The following is a 20,093-nucleotide window of genomic DNA, read 5'->3' as shown; positions in this document are numbered from 1 at the left end:
TCTGTCGCCCAGGCTGGAGTGCAGTGTCCGGATCTCAGCTCACTGCAAGCTCCGCCTCCCGGTTCACGCCATTCTCCTGCCTCAGCCTTCCCAGTAGCTGGGACTACAGGCGCCCACCACCTCGCCCGGCTAGTTTTTTTTGTATTTTTTAGTAGAGATGGGGTTTCACCGTGTTAGCCAGGATGGTCTCGATCTCCTGACCTCGTGATCCACCCGTCTCGGCCTCCCAAAGTGCTGGGATTACAGGCTTGAGCCACCGCGCCCGGCCTATGAGGATATTCTTAAGGTCAGTACCCTAGGTGGGAATGCAATAATCTCTGACAAGCCAGAGTCATCACCATATAATTTTATGATGAAGAGAACCAATAGCATAGATGAAAAGTCTCTTAACAGGGCTGGGATTCTTTCTTTCGTCCAACATCTCATCACATTAGCAAATCAGGGGCCCACCACCATGGACCATTTCGAACCACTCCTTCATCCAACAACCACTAATTGTGTATCTATTCTGTGCTGGGTACTGCAAGGATGTGTACAGTCCCACAACCTAGGTGGAGAAACAAACAAAATGATTCATTTCTTAACTCAACAATTATTTACTGGATAGCTACCATGTGTCAAATCCTAAACTAGGTGCTGGGCATAGTGAACAAAACAGACCAGCTGCCCTCATGCTGCTGTCGTTTTACAGGAAAGGATAATACATGCAATAAGTAGGAGGCACACGGTCTATCAGATGGTGGTGAGTGCAAAGGAGAAAAATAAAGCAGAGGAACTAGAAGGTGTTCCCATGGGTGGGTGGGCAGCACTTTTAATTTGGATAGTCAGGAAAGGCTTTACAGTGAGCCGGATAACTACAATCTAGAGGTATGTTTAAAGCATAGGGGGGCCCAAGGGAAAGCGCTGCTGGGATTCTCTACCTGCCCTCCCCGACCAGCCTTGAAGACAGCCACACAACTCCATACTCTGTGTGAGCTCTCGCAGGGCAGAGATTTCATTTTCTCTTACTCCTTGCTCTCAGCTTAGTAGACTCCTTGCTCTCAGCTTAGTAGACAGTGAAGATGATATACTGACTAAAAATGTTACTGAGCAATGGGCTCGTTACCTGAGGCACACAGAAACCAATACTGTGGCACAGGCTTTTGAGAAAAGAAAAACCTCCATTGCCAGTCAACTGGCAAGGAGACAGGAGGCAAAGCTCAAATCTGTGTTCTGGACTTGGCGGCCGGTCAGGCGTTTTTGGCATTGCTAACCAGTCCCAGGTGACGCCAATGCAGCCTTATGCGGGGCACGTGGTGTTCACAATTAGAAAGCTTTCCCTCTTGCACATGCCCGGGAGATTTTGGCTCTGCCTCATCGTAACAACTTAAGTAATGGTTAATCGGTTTTAGCTGGTCCTAATGTTACAAACGATCTAATATTTAAGTCAGTCCATCAGAAAGCAATGTTTAAGCACCAGCTATGCTTAGATTCCCTTGTTTAGTATTCATTGAGCACCCAGTGTGTGACAGCGCTTGGTTTTGCCCTCAAAGAGTTTAGAGTGGAGTTTACATGAATGAATCACTTTTTAGCGGCAGGCCTAAGTGTGGGTACAGTCGCACCACACACCCAGATACTACTCCAGGCACGGGCATTAGGGGCTCCCATAGGCTGGACAGGCCTTGGACTTTCCTGGTTGAACCGTGAAGCCGCGGTGTCAGTCCACACTCCACTGTGAGTGGCGGGTCTGGCCCCGCGAGGAGGCGCCGCTCTCAAACCCCACGGTCCCGCGCAGCGAAGAGGCAAGGCGGCCGCGGAAGGCAGGCGCAGCCCACTCTTCCGGAGAGGCCCTGACATCTCCCGGGTGAGTCCCGAAAAGTGCGCCAGGACTCTGGCCGAGTCCCGGGCCGTCAGCAACCCGGCTCCGAGGGAGTCACACGAAGAAGGGGAAGCGGCTCTCTCCTGGGCTTCTGGGAGGTCTGGCCCGGGCCCGCCGCCGCTGCAGCCCCCGCCCCACGTTCCTCTCCTCCCGCCTCCGCCGGGCGCGCCCCTCCCGCAGCCTCCGGCGGCCACTCCCGCGGCTCTGGGGCGCCCGTACGGAGCAAAGGTCCCGGCCGGCGATCCCTCCCTCCGCCCTTCCCGAGGGCCCGCCCCCGGCCGGCCCAGCGCAGGCTCCTCCGACTCCGCCAGCGCAGGGGGCGCGGCTGCCGCAGACCCAGCAGCGGGCGCGCGGGTAAGTGCGCAGCGGACGCAAGCTGAGGGATCCGCTGCGGGCTACACTCCGGCTCCTCTTTGGTCCGTTTGGGTGTCCCGGGCCGGGAGCAGCCGAGGCCGCGCGGCGCTTTCTCTCTGGGACACCCTCCCCTCGCTCCTTCCTAGGGGAGACGAATCGATTGGCTGCCCGGCCGCTGGAACTGCAGGTCCCGTCGCTCCCCTCGCCACCCGCATTCCCGGCCCAGTCTCCCTCCCATCACGGCGTCCCGCCCCCACTCACACTCAGCATCCCCTTCCCATCCTCTCCCCTTCCCCGCTGCCACTTCCTTCCTTGGATGTTGCAAGCGCAGCTGGTATTTTCGTTCTTCTTTCCCCCAGACCACCCGCTTCCCACTCGTTCATCCTTTGTCTTCCGGTCTCTCCTCTGGGTGCTGCGGAGGCTCCTCCGGCTCGGGGGCGTGTGTACGGGGAGGCAGGCCGCGGAGCAGATACGGAGTTCAGTCTCTCTTGACGGAAAAGAGTCCCCATCCACCTTGCTCCGGTATTTAGAGGTCCCCTAGCTTGGGGAGGAGGCCAAGCACCACTCGGTGTGCCCGGCATGCGCTGGATGGCTCTCGACAGCTGCCCGCGTGGCTCCCTTTGGTCTCCATTTGAGGACCCCTGACCCTTTCCAGTGCTGCTTGCCGTCTGCACCCCGAGGGGAAAGACTAGAGGGCACCTCTTAGAAGAGCGTTGGTTGTGGACTGAACACACCGACCACCCACTCCTCCAGAGTCTACTGTGTCCAGAATAGTGAATGGGGATAGTGAAAGGGATGGATGGCTTGGGGTTGCTGTCCTGAGAGGCAGGCAGGCAGGCGGCCAGACAGATGGCCAAGTCCAAGTGGAATGAAAGGAGTACTGTGGGCTTGGAGAAGCAGCTGAAGAGTGAAATTAATTGTCTTCACAATCTACCACCACCAAGCTCTTTTTCTAAAGGAGAAGTTGAGCCCAGACCATGAGGTAGATCTGAGAGAGAAAGGGCCCAGCTCTCCAGCCACAGTCCCTTGGCTAGCTTCTTTGTTATTGTTGAGAGAAGGTCTCGCTCTGTCACCGAGGCTGGAGTGCAGTGGCGCTATCCTAACTCACTGCAGCCTTGAATTCCTGGGCTCAAGGAATCCTCACATCCACCGGTGGCTGAGACCGCAGGTGCCTGCCACCACACCACATCTTCTCTATTCGTACCCAGGCTGTCTTCTGTTACCCACTTCACTTCCCCAAAGCCTTTGCCCCCTCACTCTCCCTCCCTTTCCAAGCTCCTGCTTGTCTTATGACTATCATTGAGTTCACATACTGATTTTTATTTTAGAAAGAAATGATGAAATATTAAGTTGTCTTCTCATTAAAAATGAGTTCAGGTACTGGGGCATAGGAAGATAAGAAAAGATGCCGCCTCTGTTCTAATTTAATAGGCCCAATTGCTCTTTGCTATCTAGAAAACTAAAACTAATTCAAAGTGTGCTGAAATTGTTAACAATGAGACAAGTAGCCAAGTACAGCCATGTTTCATCTCCCCAGATAGAAAGGAAGTGACACATGTTCCATAGCAATGATTTTTGTTTCCACTGTAACTGCGGTTTACCCTTTCAAGGGCACTTTCTTATGTTATAGAATGAATCATATGAGGCCCACATTAGAACAGAAAAAAAGCTGAACAGGGAGCCAGCAGAGTAGAGTGGCCAAGGGCACAGGCTTTGGAGTCAGGTGGACCTCGGGTGGAATCTTGGCTCAGCACTGATTCTCTATGTGATGTTCAATGCCCTCCAGTCAAAGACCTCCAGGAACACAGTAACAGTTCAATAAGTTGGTTTATTTCTCCTTGCAGTGAGGGACACCACGGAGAACCCTGAGGTGTCTCAGTAAGAGGTGTTAGAAAGGACAGAGGATTTGGACATATAGCAGGTGATTTGGGGAAAGAGGGCTTAGCTCTGAATTGGATGTGGTCAGGAAGCAGGGGAAATTCTGTGATTGAGTATCCTAGTAAATCTCGTCAAAAAAGAGAGAAGGCCAGAGAGAGGTTATAGCCGTGATTGGTCAGGAAGCAGTAGTCACTCACAGGACTGCTAATGACTGGAAGCGGGGTGGTATTTGATCATTTTTGTGCTTTGAACGTGTTCATGCTTTGTCTGTGTTCAGGTATGATTATAGAGCAGCCTTGTTTTCATGTTGATTTATCATGACAAGAGTGGCCTTGCCTGATGTTGATGCTCTGTGACATTACTAATGGTCAGCAACACCAGGGCCTGATAGTACCAGGCCAGCTCCCAGATGTCAGGGCTGCTTTTCTCTTTGCTGTGATCTTGGGCAAGTTACTTAACGTCTTTGAACCGCAGCTTCCTCATCTGTAAAATGTGGACAATGCCTGCTTCAAAGAGTTATTGTGAAGATTAAATAAGGAAATGTGTATAAAGCAGTAAGCCCCATGCCTGGAACATAGCAGGCACTCAACTCAAAAGGCTCCTCTCTTTGTCTAGAGTATTTTGATGTTGAAGTTTCTTCTCTAGAACTGTTCAAGCAGAGGCCCAGGGTTCAACAAGAGCAGTTCTTAAGAAGAATCCTGAATGGAGTGTGAGAAAGAACGAGGTTTCTCTTCTAATTCAAAAACTAGATAATTCCATGACTCTGAACCAGTCTTAACGGACAGTAGTGAATATAGTTATCTTCTCCTGCAGTCATCACCCTGGCAACTATTTTTAAGATTGTTTGTTCCCAGTGGCTCCAGTTGGCTGTGTGCTTTGCCAGCTTTGTGTTATTGTCTTGCTTTCTTGGTGTCTGCCCCCGAAGGTCTCTTGTCCAGGAGTCTGACTCGAGCTAGGATATCCTTACTGCATTTGGTTTGGCTTTTTTAGTTCTCACCTGCTTTGAGCTGGGAAGCCAGACAAGTGAATAAGGACTGTTTGCTAATACAACTTTTTTTTTTTTTGAGACAAAGTTTCACTCTTGTTGCCCAGGCTGGAGTGCAATGGCATGATCTCGGCTCACTGCAACCTCTGCCTCCCAGGTTCAAGTGAGTAGCTGGGATTACTGCTTGCCACCATGCCATGCTAATTTTTGTATTTTTAGTAGAGACAGGGTTTCACCATGTTGGGCCAGGCTGGTTTCAAATTCCTGACCTTAGGTGATCCGCCCGCCCCACCTCAGCCTCCCAAAGTGTTGGGATTACAGGCGTGAGCCACCACGCCCAGCTGCTAATATAACTTTTAAGGCTCTGTGTGAGAGCCCATGATCTATTGTAACAGCTGTGAAGTGCGGTGAGTTTTTAGGCCATGAGCTATTTGAGCATGATGTCTCCTGAGGACATTTTCATCTTCTCCCAAATTGGAGCATTGTGAAACTTTTAATCCAGAGTCTGATTTTTGGCTGAGACATGACCATGCTTGTCTGTGTCAGGCAACTTGAGTTGTAGATCCTTCATTTATTTGGACCTGACCGTATTCTTTAATCTTTCCTGGCTGACTAGTTATCTTACATGTTTGAGAATGATGGTGGCAGTGTATTGTCCCCTAATGCTGCATTATAAACTCTATTGTTCCTAGCCTGTATTTTAGTAGATTTATTATATCAAACATTCCTGGAAATAAAGCCAAAAAAAGCAAGAATAGAAAATGAGCAAAGGACACAGTTAAATACAGAAAGCCTTTCAACAAAACAAAAGATGCTTGATTTTATTTGTATTAAAATAACACAACCTAAAACTAGGCTGAGATTCCATTTCTCACCAATCAGACTGGCAAAAATCCAAAAGTCTAATGATACGCTGTTGCTAAGATGGATACTTTTGAACATTATTGGTCAGACTGCAGAATAGCACAACTCCTACAATTACAGATGCATTTACCCATTGTTCTAGCAATCTCTTTTTTAGGGATCTACCCTTCAGATACATTTGTTTGTTTATGAAGAGGACATCTGTATGTGGTATTTACTGGGGACATCTTTAATATAACAAAAGTTTAGAAATAACCCAAGTGGTCAGCAACATGGGACAAGTAAAATGCACAATGATACCTCTGCATAAGGAAGTATGTGGCAGAAAGCAAGATCCTGAGCAGTGTGTAGGTTCCTTTTAACTACACCTGTGTAAAGAAATATGAAGGAAATTTGGCTGAAGGGGAGAGGAGTGAAAGGGTTATTGGGGCCTGGGCAGGAATGGGATTTCTCAATGTATATCCTTTACATAATTTAGATTTTTGAACCATGTAAGTATAGTTCACACATAATAGTAATAAAGAAACCTCTAACTTTAACTTCACCAGGAGAATATTCTCAGAGTCCCATGATTAAAATGTTTGAGTCTAATAAAAACCTACAAAGCAATAAATAGCCACCTCCAGTCACTCTCTTTAAAGTACCCTACCCTGCCAAGAAGCCAAATTAGCTGTTTGATGTTAGATGAAAAAAAAAAAAAATTAAAAAATAATTTAGGAATTTACTCTGTTTTACCGTCTAAGTCCTGTGGGGAAGGATTGGTGTCTACTAAGGTTTTCCCACTCACAGCAGATGGGTTTTATTTTGCTTTTTAATGGCAAGCCTGATTTGGTTTCTACAGAAACCTGTGTGATCTGAAGGCAAGTGCATGAGTGAGTTCCCTTTCAGCTTGTCCCAGAAAAGAATAGAAGCCATAACAGTGGAGATCCTGACAGCAGTGGCAAACTAAATGAGATTGTTCTGTGGCTTTTCAGGACTAGCAGGACGAGTTCTCATAGGCCCTCGGGGAGACCCAGTCCCATGTTTAGCAAAGTAAATCTGTTACTTTCAAATTCCCTCTCTTGATAACTGGCTTTTCCTTCTCATCTCCCAGCCTGCACCTGGGATACCAGGATGACGCCCCAGGGGGCCTTCTTTCTTTCATCACCAGCCTTCACCAAACCAGTATCTTTTCTATCTTCATGCCACTGACCTAGTCCAGAGCATTGTCATTTTTTGTCCATCTCTAATCTTGCTCCCCTGCAGTCCCTTTGCTATTTTGCTTCTAGAAGATTTTTCTAAGGGATCATTCTGATCACACACCCTCCAATGGCACCTGCTTCCCTGGCTGCCCTGCAGGAGAGGCAGGACATGGATTGGGGGCCTCCACAGCTTTGTATCTGGCCCTTCTCTACTCTGGAATGCTGCATTCCAGTGTAAGAGTCAAGCTCAGAGCTTGACCAGTCATTCCAGTCTGTCAAAGTGGTGGATGGCAGATCAATACAATACAATGTCTCCTGGGCCATCTCAAGCTCACTGGTAACCCATTTGCTTGGCACTGTCTTTCCCATCCCTCCACCACCTCCTACAAATTTTGTGCTTTCATAATGGCTTCTCCTCAGCTACAGCATCCATACAATGCTCCTTTGCCTGGCTTACTTCTACTTAGCCTACACAATGCAGCTTGGATGTCATCGACTTCAGGAGGACTTCTGTGACAGTACGCCTCTCTCCAATGACATTTAGATGCCTTTTTCTTGGTTCTTTCCCTGGAACAATCTCTGCCAGTAGCTAACATAAAACTAGGCTGTTTATTTATCCATCTGGCCACCAAACTAGTAGCTCATTGAGGAGAGAAATTATTTCTTGTCTTTGTATCCTAAGTGCTTAAACACAGTAGTATAGTAGGTACTCAAGAAAAATTAGTGAATGATTCAGTTGATGATTTGGTAAATAAATAAATGAGTATTCCATTGAATGCAAAATTCTTATGCATGACATAGTAACAGATTAATTACAGATGACAGCCTGAGCATCCTTAGTCATGCTGCTTTGCAGTTCACCTTATCAGAAAGGAACTTCCTTGCATGTTTTAGAAGTTTTCCTTTAATGTTCATTCCTAGTGTTAATATACAAGAACAGGGTCAGGTAGCTACTGCATCATAATAATCTAAGAAAATATACTATAGAAAAGAACCAGTGATTGATAAGACAAATGATTTCCCATGCCCTAAAAGAGATTCATGCTAAAGTGGATTGAGCTAAAGTCTGAGCTTATTCTCATCTCTTAAATCCTAAGAACTGTGTGACTATGCAACTGTGCCAAGCACCAGGGTGCAAGCAAAAATAAAACACTATTCTTGTCCATTAGAGCTTTTCGTTTTGACCATAGATAGTTTGTAAAAATGTTATTTTCTTCTTTTTTATGTGGTAATTTATTATATGTGTGTGTATGTGTATATACATGCTCTGTGCAATTTGTGTATTGTGAATGGTTTAGAACCATTGCCTATGTTTCTCTTGGAGTGCAGTATTTTAAAACTTGATTTGTAAAAGTTTTAAAAAAATATAGTAAGCATTTTTGTTCCCTGTCATAAATATTACAATTATTTTCTCAGTTTGCCCTTTGTCTTTCTAAAGGCCCTTCTCATCCTGCAATTGTACAAATATTTCTCTATTTTTTCTAGTACTTCCACAGTTTCATTTTTTCTTCAAAGAAACCTCTTGATTTCATTGGGAATTTGCCTTATTTATAGTATGAAAGAGGAATTCAGTTTTTTTCTTTCCAGATGGTTAGCCCATTGTTCCAAAAGCATTTGTTAAATAGTCTATACTGCTTCTCCTGAATATAATATTTTCCTTTTTTATATCTTCCAATGTGTCTCTTCTTTTCCGCTCCTGCTAAAGTATGACTATGCCTTTATTTTCTGGGTTAAAAAGGCATAGCTTGTTGCTTTTCATATCTGAATATGAGAAATCACACAGTGTAGAGAAAAAGCACCTTTGACCCTTCGGATAGGTAGTCATAGGTAAGCTATCTATTGTGGTAGTCAGTATGTTGTTGTTCAACAAATATTCCCAGCTCTCTGCCTTTTTGAGACAAAATCTTGTACTGTCACCCAGGCTGGAGTGCAGTGGCATGATCATGGCTCACTGCAGTTTTGAACTCCTGGGCTCAAGCAGTCTTCCCACCTCAGTCTCCCGAGTAACTGGGACTACAGCTGTGTACCACCACACTCAGCTAATTTTTTAATTTTTAATTTGTAGTTTGGCTATGGTGCCCAGGCTGGTTTCCAACTCCTGGGCTCAAGCAGTCTTCCTACCTTGGCCTCCCAAAATGCTGGGATTACATGTATCACCCACCATGCCCAGCCTGACTTCCAGATTCTTGATAAAACTATATTTTCTGGCCCTTATTTTTGGTTAAGGCCATGTGACTAGTTCTGACAAGTTGTAAGCAACCTTCTTTGTGTCACTTTGGGGCCAGATCATTTAATTGCTGGTGTGAGATCTTCCAGAATTCTTTCCTCTTGGATAATGGTTGACAACGTTCAAGATGCTGGCTTTCCCTTCAGTCTGGATCCCTGAATAACCATAATAAACAAAACTCTCTTGTACCCCTGTATTGAGCAAGTATATGAGCAACAAATAAACCCTATTGTTATAAACCACTAAGATTTAGGAATTGTTTGTTTCTGAAGCATAACCTATTATATCCTGATTGGGATATATATGTTCTTTCAATATCTCTATTTGAGTTCTTTATTACCCACTAAAGTCAAACTAGAGGGTCTTTTAGGAAGAAGATATTCTTTCATGTGAACTGTTGTGAATAGGGAGAAATACAATAATTTTAGGGAAAAAAGCCACAAAATAGTAACTTCTTATTTGATTTTAGGATAACTTTACTTTTTCAGGTAATCTGGAGCTTTCAAAATGTTTGCCAAGGCAACAAGGAATTTTCTTAGAGAAGTTGATGCTGATGGTGACCTGATTGCAGTATCAAATCTGAATGACTCTGATAAGTTACAGCTTCTAAGTCTGGTGACAAAAAAGAAGAGATCCTGGTGCTGGCAGAGACCCAAGTACCAGGTTTTATCCCTCACCCTTGGTGATGTACTTATAGAAGACCAATTTCCGAGTCCAGGTATGTTTCCTTGTGTATATTCTATAATTAAATTTGTCTAAAAAAAAATATTTTTTTTTTTTTTTTTTTTTTTTTTTGATGCGGAGTTTCTGTTGCCCATGCTGGAGTGCAATGGCATGATCTTGGCTCATTGCAACCTCTGCCTCTTGGGTTCAAGTGATTCTCCTGCCTCAGCCTCCTGAGTAGCTGGGATTACAGGCACCCGCTACCACACCCAGCTAATTTTGTATTTTAGTAGAGACAGTGTTTCACCATATTGGCCCAGCTGGTCTCAAACTCCTAACCTCAAGTATTCCACCCATCTCGGTCTCCCAAAGTGCTGAGATGACAGGCATCAGCCACCGTGCCTGGTCGATGATTCTTCTTTAATGAATGTATTGCCTTGAGTCTAGATATTTTATAATGAATTCTCCTGTTTCTTTGCCTGTCATCTTAAAAGCATATCCTTTCTTAAAATGAACAAAATTCTGCAGGCCTGACATGACACATTATAGCTTAACCTTTTAAAAATAATTTTGCGGTTTAGTATAAAAGTAAGACATGCTTACTGTACATGTTGTGGCCACTCAGCATAAGTGGGGTGGATCACTACCCCAAATGTGGTTTGGTGTTGAACTGATGATGCCACATAAGCGTCAAGAAGGTGTGAAAATGTTTATTCATATAAGGATGCTTTCTGGGGAAAGCAGGACAGTCTCTAAAACTGGTCCAAAAATGGCCACAGAGAAGGGGATAAGGAGATGGGCTCAGCTTTTATTGTGATCAGTGAGTGGAGATGGGCGTTGGCCCCTGCATGGGGGATGGGTTTATGTGGTTTGAGTTTTCAGTGACACCATGGACAGCGCACCTGGGATCTCTTATCAGCTTGTCCAGATGTGCAAAAGAAAGAGAAGGAAGAGTGGGGGCTCAGAAGCTGAGAGCAGTCAGACATCAAAACTGGGGTCAGATGTATTGTTACAGTACAGTATAAAATATAGAAAGGGATGAAGAAGAAAATTTTTTTTTTTATTTTTTTTTTTTTTTTTTTTTTTTTTTTTTGAGACGGGTCTTTATTGCTCTGTCACCAGGGCTTGGGTGCAGTGGCCAGATCTCAGCTCACTGCAAGCTCCGCCTCCCGGGTTCTCCCCTCGCCATTCTTCCTGCCTCATCTCGGTTATGCTGGGACTACAGGCGCCACCAACCTTCGCCCGGCTAGTTTTTTGTTTTTTTTTTGTATTTTTTAGTAGAGATGGGGTTTCACCGTGTTAGCCAGGATGGTCTCGATCTCCTGACCTCATGATCCGCCCGTCTCGGCCTCCCAAAGTGCTGGGATTACAGGCTTGAGCCACCGCGCCCGGCCAGAAAATTTAAACATAAAAAATCCTACCATCAGTTGTTAATTCCCATGAACACTTGGTTTGTAGCCTTTTATTTCTCTGGATCTGATGTTTAATAACAAAATTGAAAGTGTACTGTAGGCCGGGCGTGGTGTCTCATGCATGTAATCCCAGCACTTTGGGAGGCTAAGGCAGGTGGATTACGAGGTCAGGAGTTCAAGACCAGCCTGGCCAACATGGTGAAACCCCATCTCTACTAAAATATAAAATTAGCAGGGCATGGTGGCAGGCACCTGTAATCCCAGATACTCAGGAGGCTAAGGCAGGAGAATCACTCGAACCTGGGTAGCAGAGGTTGCAGTGAGCCAATATTGCGCCATTGCACTCCAGCCTGGGTGACAGAGTGAGATTCTATCTCAAAAAAAAAAAAAAAAAAAGAAGAAGAAGAAAGAAAATATACTGTATATAATTTTATATATTCCGTATTTTTTACTTAACATTAAGTTTTCTTCCATAGGTTATTTTACCTATGGAAGAAACTGTATTTTTAAATACGGTTTTCAACAAACACGTAATATTCCTTTGAGTGTATGTACCCTAATTTGCTTAACCACTACAATTTAATGCTTAATAAATAACATTGAGGCTGGGTGCAGTGGCTCATACCTGTAATTCCAGCACTTTGGGAGGCCGAGGTGGGCGGATCACTTGAGCCTAGGAGTTTGAGACCAGCCTGGGCAAAGTGGCAAACCCCATCTCTACAAAAAATAGAAAAATTAGCTGGGCATGGTAGCATGCACTTGTAGTCCCAGCTGCTTGAGAGGTTAAGGTGGGAGGATCGCTTGAACCCAGGAGGTTGAGGCTGGAGTGAGCCATGATTGTGCCACTGCATTCCAGCCTGGGCAACAGAGTGAGACCCTGTCTCCAAAATAAAATAATAATAATGATTAATAAATAAGGCTGCAATGAGCATTTTTATGTGCATTTTTGTTGTAGTTTCTTAGGCAACTGCTTCAGCATAAATTCTTAGAGAATTACTGGACCAGAGGATGGGAACTTTTTGAAGACTTGGTACTTACTCATTGCTACATTACTTTTTGGAATGTGGTGATATATGAAAATATCATCAGCTCTTAATTATTGGACAAAATGATGTCTGAATCCTCTTTCAACTCTAGAACTCTCTAATTTTGTGATTGCATCTCTGTTAAAGGGGAAAAGAGGTAGAGGAGATAATTTGAGTTTACAGATAATCTTCAAACTTTCTTCCAGGAAAGGATTCCAGTCAGTGCTGTCTCCAGTCAGCTCATCAGAGCTGCCACACAATAGGCAAATGAATTGATGTTAATTTTATATCACCCTCCCCTTCTGTGTGCTTTCTGGCAGAACTTCTATTGAATGGTGAAATAACTAAGTATGAAAAGGAACAAGAGGGGAGAAAATGACAAAATAGACCAAGAACTCCTGAGTAATTGGAGTTTTCCTGTTCTGTGATGTGAAATGCCTTTTTTGTGGTGTCCTGAAAGATCACAAAGACTTGTGCTGGGTTGGTGAGGCCAGTGGCGGCCACTGCAGGTGAAGAATCCATGAGCACGCTCATCTGAGGTCAGAGCTCACCCTGGATTCTGTGTCCTGTTGGTGTTAGGGCAGTGACGAGAAGTGTCTTCTATCTTGTCTACTGGGTAGAGTCAGGATGCTTCACCTTTGTTATTTTTTCCCACTCGCAGCCTCACTGGGGCGTGTGTTGCCCAGGGCTGTGAAGGATATAGGGTGGTGATTGGTGTTGGCAGTCCCAGTGATGGCCTGTTGGTCCCCTCATTTCTTCCCTTCCACCAACAGCAGTTGACGCCTTGATGCAGAAGTGTGCACAGATGACATCTTCTTTGGATGTGTGTCTAGAGTGGCTTTTCAGAACTCACAGACAAATCTTGACTGTTCCTTCCTGCTGTGGATCCTGTCTTGGGGACAGGGTTTCCAGGAGCGGTAATAAGCCCAAGACCAGACCTGTGTCCTAAAGATAGAATTTCTGTCTTTGCTGTACTTTGTAGAACCTAGGACTGTCCTGTTTATCAGAAAATGACATTTCTCTGGCCTAAACACAGTGGAGAGATTGAGCCTTTGCTGTGTGTGAGGCTCTACCTTATATGCTTTACATACATAAACTTGCAGCAGAACCCATCAGGTAGGTATCATTAATTATCTCCAAATTGCATGTGAAAGTCTGAGGTTCAGGGAAATGAATATTACCCAACTTCTCCTAGTTAGTAATATTAGAGTAGGGATGTAATCCTAATCTCTTTATTTCTGCTCTGCCCTTCGTCACAAGGCATTGCCCAAAGTGTTTGTTTTCCATGAGATATTAACAAAAGAAGGCCCTGAATAGGATACATTTTTACGCCATTCTTAGTTTTGGGCTGGTGGTATGGGAGATGGTTCTCTGTTTTATAAATTTCAAAGGTGATTGAGTGGTAATTGCTTCTGAGTAACCCTGGTTGAGGAGTGGGTTTTCTTGATTGCAGTGGAAGAAGTGTAGGTGAAGTTTGGGTGTTGGGGCAGTGAGTGGATGGAAAGAAGCCTTTCAGAGTGCAGGTGGGTTTGAAGACCTTGTGAAGTACAGCCGGGAGCCCAGCAGAGCCTTGGGTCAGGACAATGGAAAAGGCCAAGTGTGAAGTTCCTAGTGGACTCTTAATGTCTCCTTAACAAATGGTGATGATAGAGATTATTTTAAAATTATTATTTTTATTTTTTATAATTTTTATATTTTCTTAGAGATAAGGTGTTGCTCTGTCACCCAGACTGGCATGCAGTGGCATGATCATTGCTAACTTGTCACTTTGTACTCCTGGGTTCAGGTGATCCTCTCACCTCAGCCTCCAGGGTAGCTGGTGTTGCCCAGGTTGGTCTTGAACTTCTGACCTCAAGGGATCCTCCTGCCTCAGCCTCCTAAGTTGCTGGGATTACAAATGTGAGCCACTACACAGAGACTATTTTAGGGTGGTTTTGTTTGGATTAAAATGAGAATAGTAGAAACCTGGAGATGTGAGAAGGCTGACAGGTCAGATATGAGATCAGACATCTATCATTTTAAAAAGGGCATGTCCACTGACCTTATCAGGAAGTCAGAGATAAGGAATTGCATGATAAGGAATTGAATGACTGGGTAGAGGTCAGAGATAGAATCATAAATATGGGAAGGGAATAATTTGATTGGAGATGGTGATAGGGGCCAGGGGATTGTTTTTCGAGACTGTTGGGTGGGTAGACAAGATGCCCCTGGACAGGCCTAGGTGTCCAAGGAAGGCCGTCCTCTCGTGGTGCCTCCAGAATAGAGGCTGCTGTTCTTGCTCTGTTCAGGTGTCTTCTTTGGTCCCTTTCAGTCTTCATCCTGGAAAAGTACACATTTAAAATGGCCTATTGATTCACCTGGATAGTGGTTAAACAGGTGCTCACTTTATTCATTAGTCCTTACTGTGCACCTTTCTATACATATTGGGGTTGAAAACCAATGAAAGAGAAAAACCTCTAGTGGAGCCCTGGTCACTGGTCCACTGTGTGCCCGCAGTCCACACACACACACACAGACACACAGACATACACATGCACACACACACGCACGCATGTGCACACATACACAAACCCATACACGCATACATGCACGCATACACACGCACGCATACACGCACACACACACACATACACGCACACGCATATATACACAGGCACACACATACACAGACACACACATACACACATATATACACATACACAGACACACACAAACATACAGACACACATGCAGACACAAACATACAGACACATACACACATATACACATACACATACACACGCACACATGCACACACATACACACACATACACATACACACACATACGCAGACACATACGCAGACACATACGTACGTACACACGCATGTGCGCACATATACAGACACACATACGCACACATACGCACACATACGCACACATGCACACATGCACACATACGCACACATGCACACATGCACACACGCACACATACACATACGCATATGCACATAGACACATACACATGCACATACACATACGCACACATGCACACACATACACATACACATACACACACATACGCAGACACACATACGCAGACACATACGTACGTACACACGCACGTGCGCACATATACAGACACACATACGCACACATACGCACACATGCACACACGCACACATACGCATACGCATATGCACATAGACACACATGCACATACACATACGCACACAGACACATACACATACATACACGCACACACATATACACATACATACACACACATGCACGTGCTGTCCTGTTTTCTTGCCCACACACACAGTGTGGCTGCCGGCTCAGCCTCCTGCTTTCCAGGGCTCTGCACAGGCTTGGAAAGCAAAGTGACCCAAGACACCTTGGTGGCCTTATCATCAGTTTCCTCTGCTCGTCTCCTCCATTCCAGTGGTCGTGGAGTCGGACTTTGTGAAATACGAGGGCAAGTTTGCAAACCACGTGAGTGGAACCCTGGAGACCGCACTGGGGAAGGTCAAGCTGAACGTGGGGGGCAGCAGCCGCATGGAGAGCCAGTCTTCATTTGGAACCCTGAGGAAGCAGGAGGTGGATTTGCAGCAGCTCATCAGAGACTCTGCCGAGAGGTAAGGAGACTTCTGTTTGGCGTTTTGGATTTTGACACATCTCACATTTAAAGGTCATTCAGTTGGACCTTTGTTAAAAGGGCAACAGATTTGATCTCTGCTGATCAATAAACGTGTATTGAATGCACTTATGCTGAAATTTCATGAGGAGCACATTCTTTAGTCTGGAATTGCTTGACTGTTCTTAGCCTGAGGCGGGGAGACTTGAGAAGCACTTTCAAAGGATGTTACTTCAGGCAAATATGTACTTCCTTCAATCACATGATTTGTAAAATGCCAGTGGTGACAATGCTGTGTCCTGCATTTTGGAATATTAATTTTAGAAGCCAGGAAGTCATGACCCTCCTCTGGCTCTATAATTTTCTGAGGAGAAAAAGAAGAAAGCAAGTGAGAGGTGCACAAAAAAGCTCAAAAAGAAGAGCTGTTTTAGTTTTGAAGTTTTGAAGAAAATTCCGCATTTATTCATTGTTTGGCTTTCGGTAAATACATCTTACCACAGTATAGCTCATCATTATTCTTACCTTATGTTTATTCAGCGTTCAAAAAATAATTGTATCAAGTGCATCCTATGTGCCATGTACTATTCTACATTCTGCGGAGGCCACAGAGAGCAAAATACCCAAATGTCTGCCTTGCATTCCAGTGAGGAGAGACACCAAATATACAACTAAAGTAAAATGTGCAGTAGGTTGATGGGAATCGGCAGCAGTGAGGGGGCTAGGATGTGCTAGGAATGGGGGCTATGAACTTAGAAAGTGGCCAGAGAAGGTGTCATGGAGAAGCTGGCATTAGAACAAAGCCCTGCAGGAGGGGAGGGAAAGCACAGGAACATCTGGGCAGGAGGCTCTGGGCAGTGGCCAGGGTGGCCTGTGCCCAGTGAGCGAGGGGAGGGCAGGAGAGGAGAGCTGGAGGGGCTGAGAGGGATGGGGCGCCAAGACCCACAGGACCTTGAAGGCCACTGGCGAGGCTCACACTTACTGAGAGCCAGTGGAGGGTTCTGGGCAGGGAATCGGCGTCATCTGATGTATTTTTTTAGAAGGATCATTCTGGCTGCTGAGATGAGAAGAGACTGGATGGGCAGCAGCAGGGAGTCCAGTTGAGACGTTATTGCAATAATTCAGCGGGGATGATATTTCAGTTTGTACAGTAACGTGTGGATTTTCCTGTGTAATTTTATTTGCCCTTATTCCTTTTTTTTTTTTTGAGGCGAGTCTCGCTCTGTTGTCCGGCACTGGAGTGCAGCCGGATCTCAGCTCACTGCAGCTTCCATGCTCCCGGGTTTATGCCATCTCCGCTTCAGCCTCCCGAGGCTGGGACTACAGGCGGCCCGCCACCTTCGTCCCTGGCTAGGTTTTGTATTTTTTTTAGTAGAAGACGGGTGTCACGGTCAGGCCAGATGGTCTCGATCTCCTGATCCTCATGATCCGGCGCCATCCTCGGCCTACCAAAGTGTGGGATTACAGAGGCTTGAAGCCACCGCGCCTGGCCTGCCCTTTATCTTTTAAAGCAAAAATTGAAAGCCAAATAAAATAAGACGAAAATTCACTTGATATTAAGTATGATGGGCTATTCATCTTTATTTCATCTTTGCAACACTTTAAAGATTATATGGAATATTAAATATGTGCTCATTCCACAAAATTATGTTTAAAAATTAATAAAAAGTATGATAAAACTCACATAGCATTAGGTGGGTGGATTTTATTGCGGGTACCTGGGCAGCTGCCATCTTCTTTTTTTTTTTTTTGAGACGGAGTCTCACTCTGTCGCCCAGGCTGGAGTAGTGCAGTGGCCGGATCTTGGCTCACTGCAAGCTCCGCCTCCCGGGTTTACGCCATTCTCCTGCCTCAGCCTCCCCAGTAGCTGGGACTACAGGCGCCCGCCACCTCACCCGGCTATTTTTTTTTTTTTTTTTTTATTTTTTAGTAGAGACAGGGTTTCACCAGGTTAGCCAGGATAGTCTTGATCTCCTGACCTCGTGATCCGTCCGTCTCGGCCTCCCAAAGTGCTGGGATTACAGGCTTGAGCCACTGCGCCCGGCCGCAGCTGCCATCTTCAAGTCCCAAGCCCCTCTCCAGTAACCACCCATGCTTACTGGAGCTGAAGGACCATGGCTGTGTGTTTACTGCCTACTGGCACTTTCTAGGACTCCACAATCACACAAAGCTCTGACTCCACCAGGGGTTCCCTTTTGGTCAGAGAATTTGAAGTTCTGTCTGGTAGCACCAGGTAGAAGGGACAGCTGCCTCTGTCTCTGGCAGTCATGATTTATTTTCCTTTCTCTACAGCTTATCTTTGCTACAGTGCCATTTTCCTTCTCAACTGCAATTGTCGGGACACACTAGAAACATATTTGATATTTATCTGAAATGAAAATTTAACTGAGTGTCTTACATTTTCATTTGCTAAATCTGGTGTCACTGGGGAAGGGGAAAAGGGAAGCGTCTTCTCTGCTCTCTCAGTCTCATGCAGCCCTCTCTAGCTTAGCTGCATTTTGTAGTCTCGTTATTTCTATTTCAAGAAGCACAGTTTGGCAATGCTCTATAATCACATTTCTCGATACAGGTTTTTAAACACTCTTCATGATTCAGGTGTAGAAGCTCTTGCCAAAAGGAAGCACACGAGGAGGGTCGGCGACAAGAGATGGAAGAAAATCATTCCCGAGAGAAAGAGGCCAGAGCCAACAGTTCTGACTGGAGGAAGAGGGAGTTGGGGCGGGGGAGGGTAAGGAAAGGAGCATCCGCAGAGCACCTACTGTGTGCCAGGTACTTTATATGCAGCCTCTCCTTGACTCTGCACAGCCGTCTCCTTTTACACTTAATGGCACCAAGGCTCAGGAAGGAGAAATAACTTGTTCCCAGACACAGAACTCAATTTGGATGCTGGTGCTGGGATTCAACCCAGGATTTTCTGGCTCCAAAGCTCCTGTTCTTTCCTCTAAATCATGTAAAAGTCATTAAAATGATAGCACAGAACGTAAAGGCCGAAGCATGAACCTGAGTCCCTAGGGAGGATACCCGGTGGGTGAATCATGGAATAGAAACTGTCCTGAGCAGGTACATGTGCATGGCGAGGCCTGCTCACCTGGAGGTGCCTGGACACAGGGATGAGATCACTTGGATTCGGGAGTCCTGTTACTTTTAGCGGTAATGGGGGAAGGGATGCCCCGGGGAGTGGTGCCACCAGAAGCATGATAAAGAATAAATACAAGGACTAGAAACCAAAGAGGAATCTTATCACAGAATCACTTTGCTCTTGTTAGCCTGCTAGGAGGAAAAGGTGAACTATAGGGTAGGGGAGGACAGGTGTGGGAAGGGAAGACTTCTGCTCCTGGCATGGAGCTCAGTAAAGCTAACATTCTTGTTACTTCATGCTGGAGTAATAAATTCTTATCCATGTTGTCTGCCTGTCTTTGGACTCCCATAACATCATTGGGATTGATAAGGTGGTGTTGATATATGCCTGACTTTGGGAGTTGCAGTTCGTGATGCTTAAGAACTGTACATTCCTGAGGGCTTATTTACAGTCACTTTTATTTCAGGTCATTTAGATAACTTGTCATCTGCATACAAGTTATTTTAGGCCTCAAAAATCAGAATATTAGCTTTATTGTCTATGAAATGTGTGCACATATCAAAAACAAACTTTGTCCTTGAAAAAACAAGCCTGTGCTGGGCAGGAAGGCATTCCACAGAAATTAACCTTCCGGATACCTGGAGCTGACCCCTTTGAATGCAATCTCTGTGCAGATCTTACCATTCTTGATGGAAACCATTCTAAGATATATCACGTACTTTTTTTTAAATGGAGAATAACAAATTTATTGAGTCTTTTTCATAGTGACTTGGATTCATGTGATAAGCTCTTTCATTTTTGTGTTTAATAAGCTCTTTCATTATTCTGTAATACGCTCTTTTCATTTGTTTACCTTGTCTTCCGTGGTCAGTTGCCATTTGTCACTACCGTAAGTATAAAAGCCACAGCCCACCCCACTTCTGCCACCAGCTTGTTGCTTCTAATTTCCTAGGGT

At 45.2% G+C, this 20,093-nt stretch overlaps 1 protein-coding gene across 3 annotated transcripts in view; it reads left to right on the top strand.

Moving 5' to 3' along the window:
• Positions 1 to 1,441: 1,441 nt before the first annotated feature.
• Positions 1,442 to 20,093, top strand: part of GSDME (gasdermin E) — a 59,062-nt gene continuing 40,410 nt past the window's right edge. Inside the window, exons 1-3 of one of the 3 annotated variants that reach the window (XM_017863946.1) lie at positions 1,442 to 1,843; positions 9,836 to 10,065; positions 15,871 to 16,063. In XM_017863946.1, coding sequence (XP_017719435.1) covers positions 9,855 to 10,065; positions 15,871 to 16,063 — 404 coding nt within the window. In that variant the 5' untranslated portion in view covers positions 1,442 to 1,843; positions 9,836 to 9,854. The other 2 variants (XM_017863945.1, XM_017863948.1) reach the window with 2 other exon arrangements.

This window comes from Rhinopithecus bieti, unplaced genomic scaffold (assembly GCF_001698545.2).
Source record: "Rhinopithecus bieti isolate Rb0 unplaced genomic scaffold, ASM169854v2 scaffold_73130, whole genome shotgun sequence".
Lineage (NCBI taxonomy): Eukaryota > Metazoa > Chordata > Mammalia > Primates > Cercopithecidae > Rhinopithecus > Rhinopithecus bieti.
The sequence above is the reverse complement of the archived record's forward strand: the minus strand, read 5'-3'. Positions and strand labels throughout refer to the sequence as shown.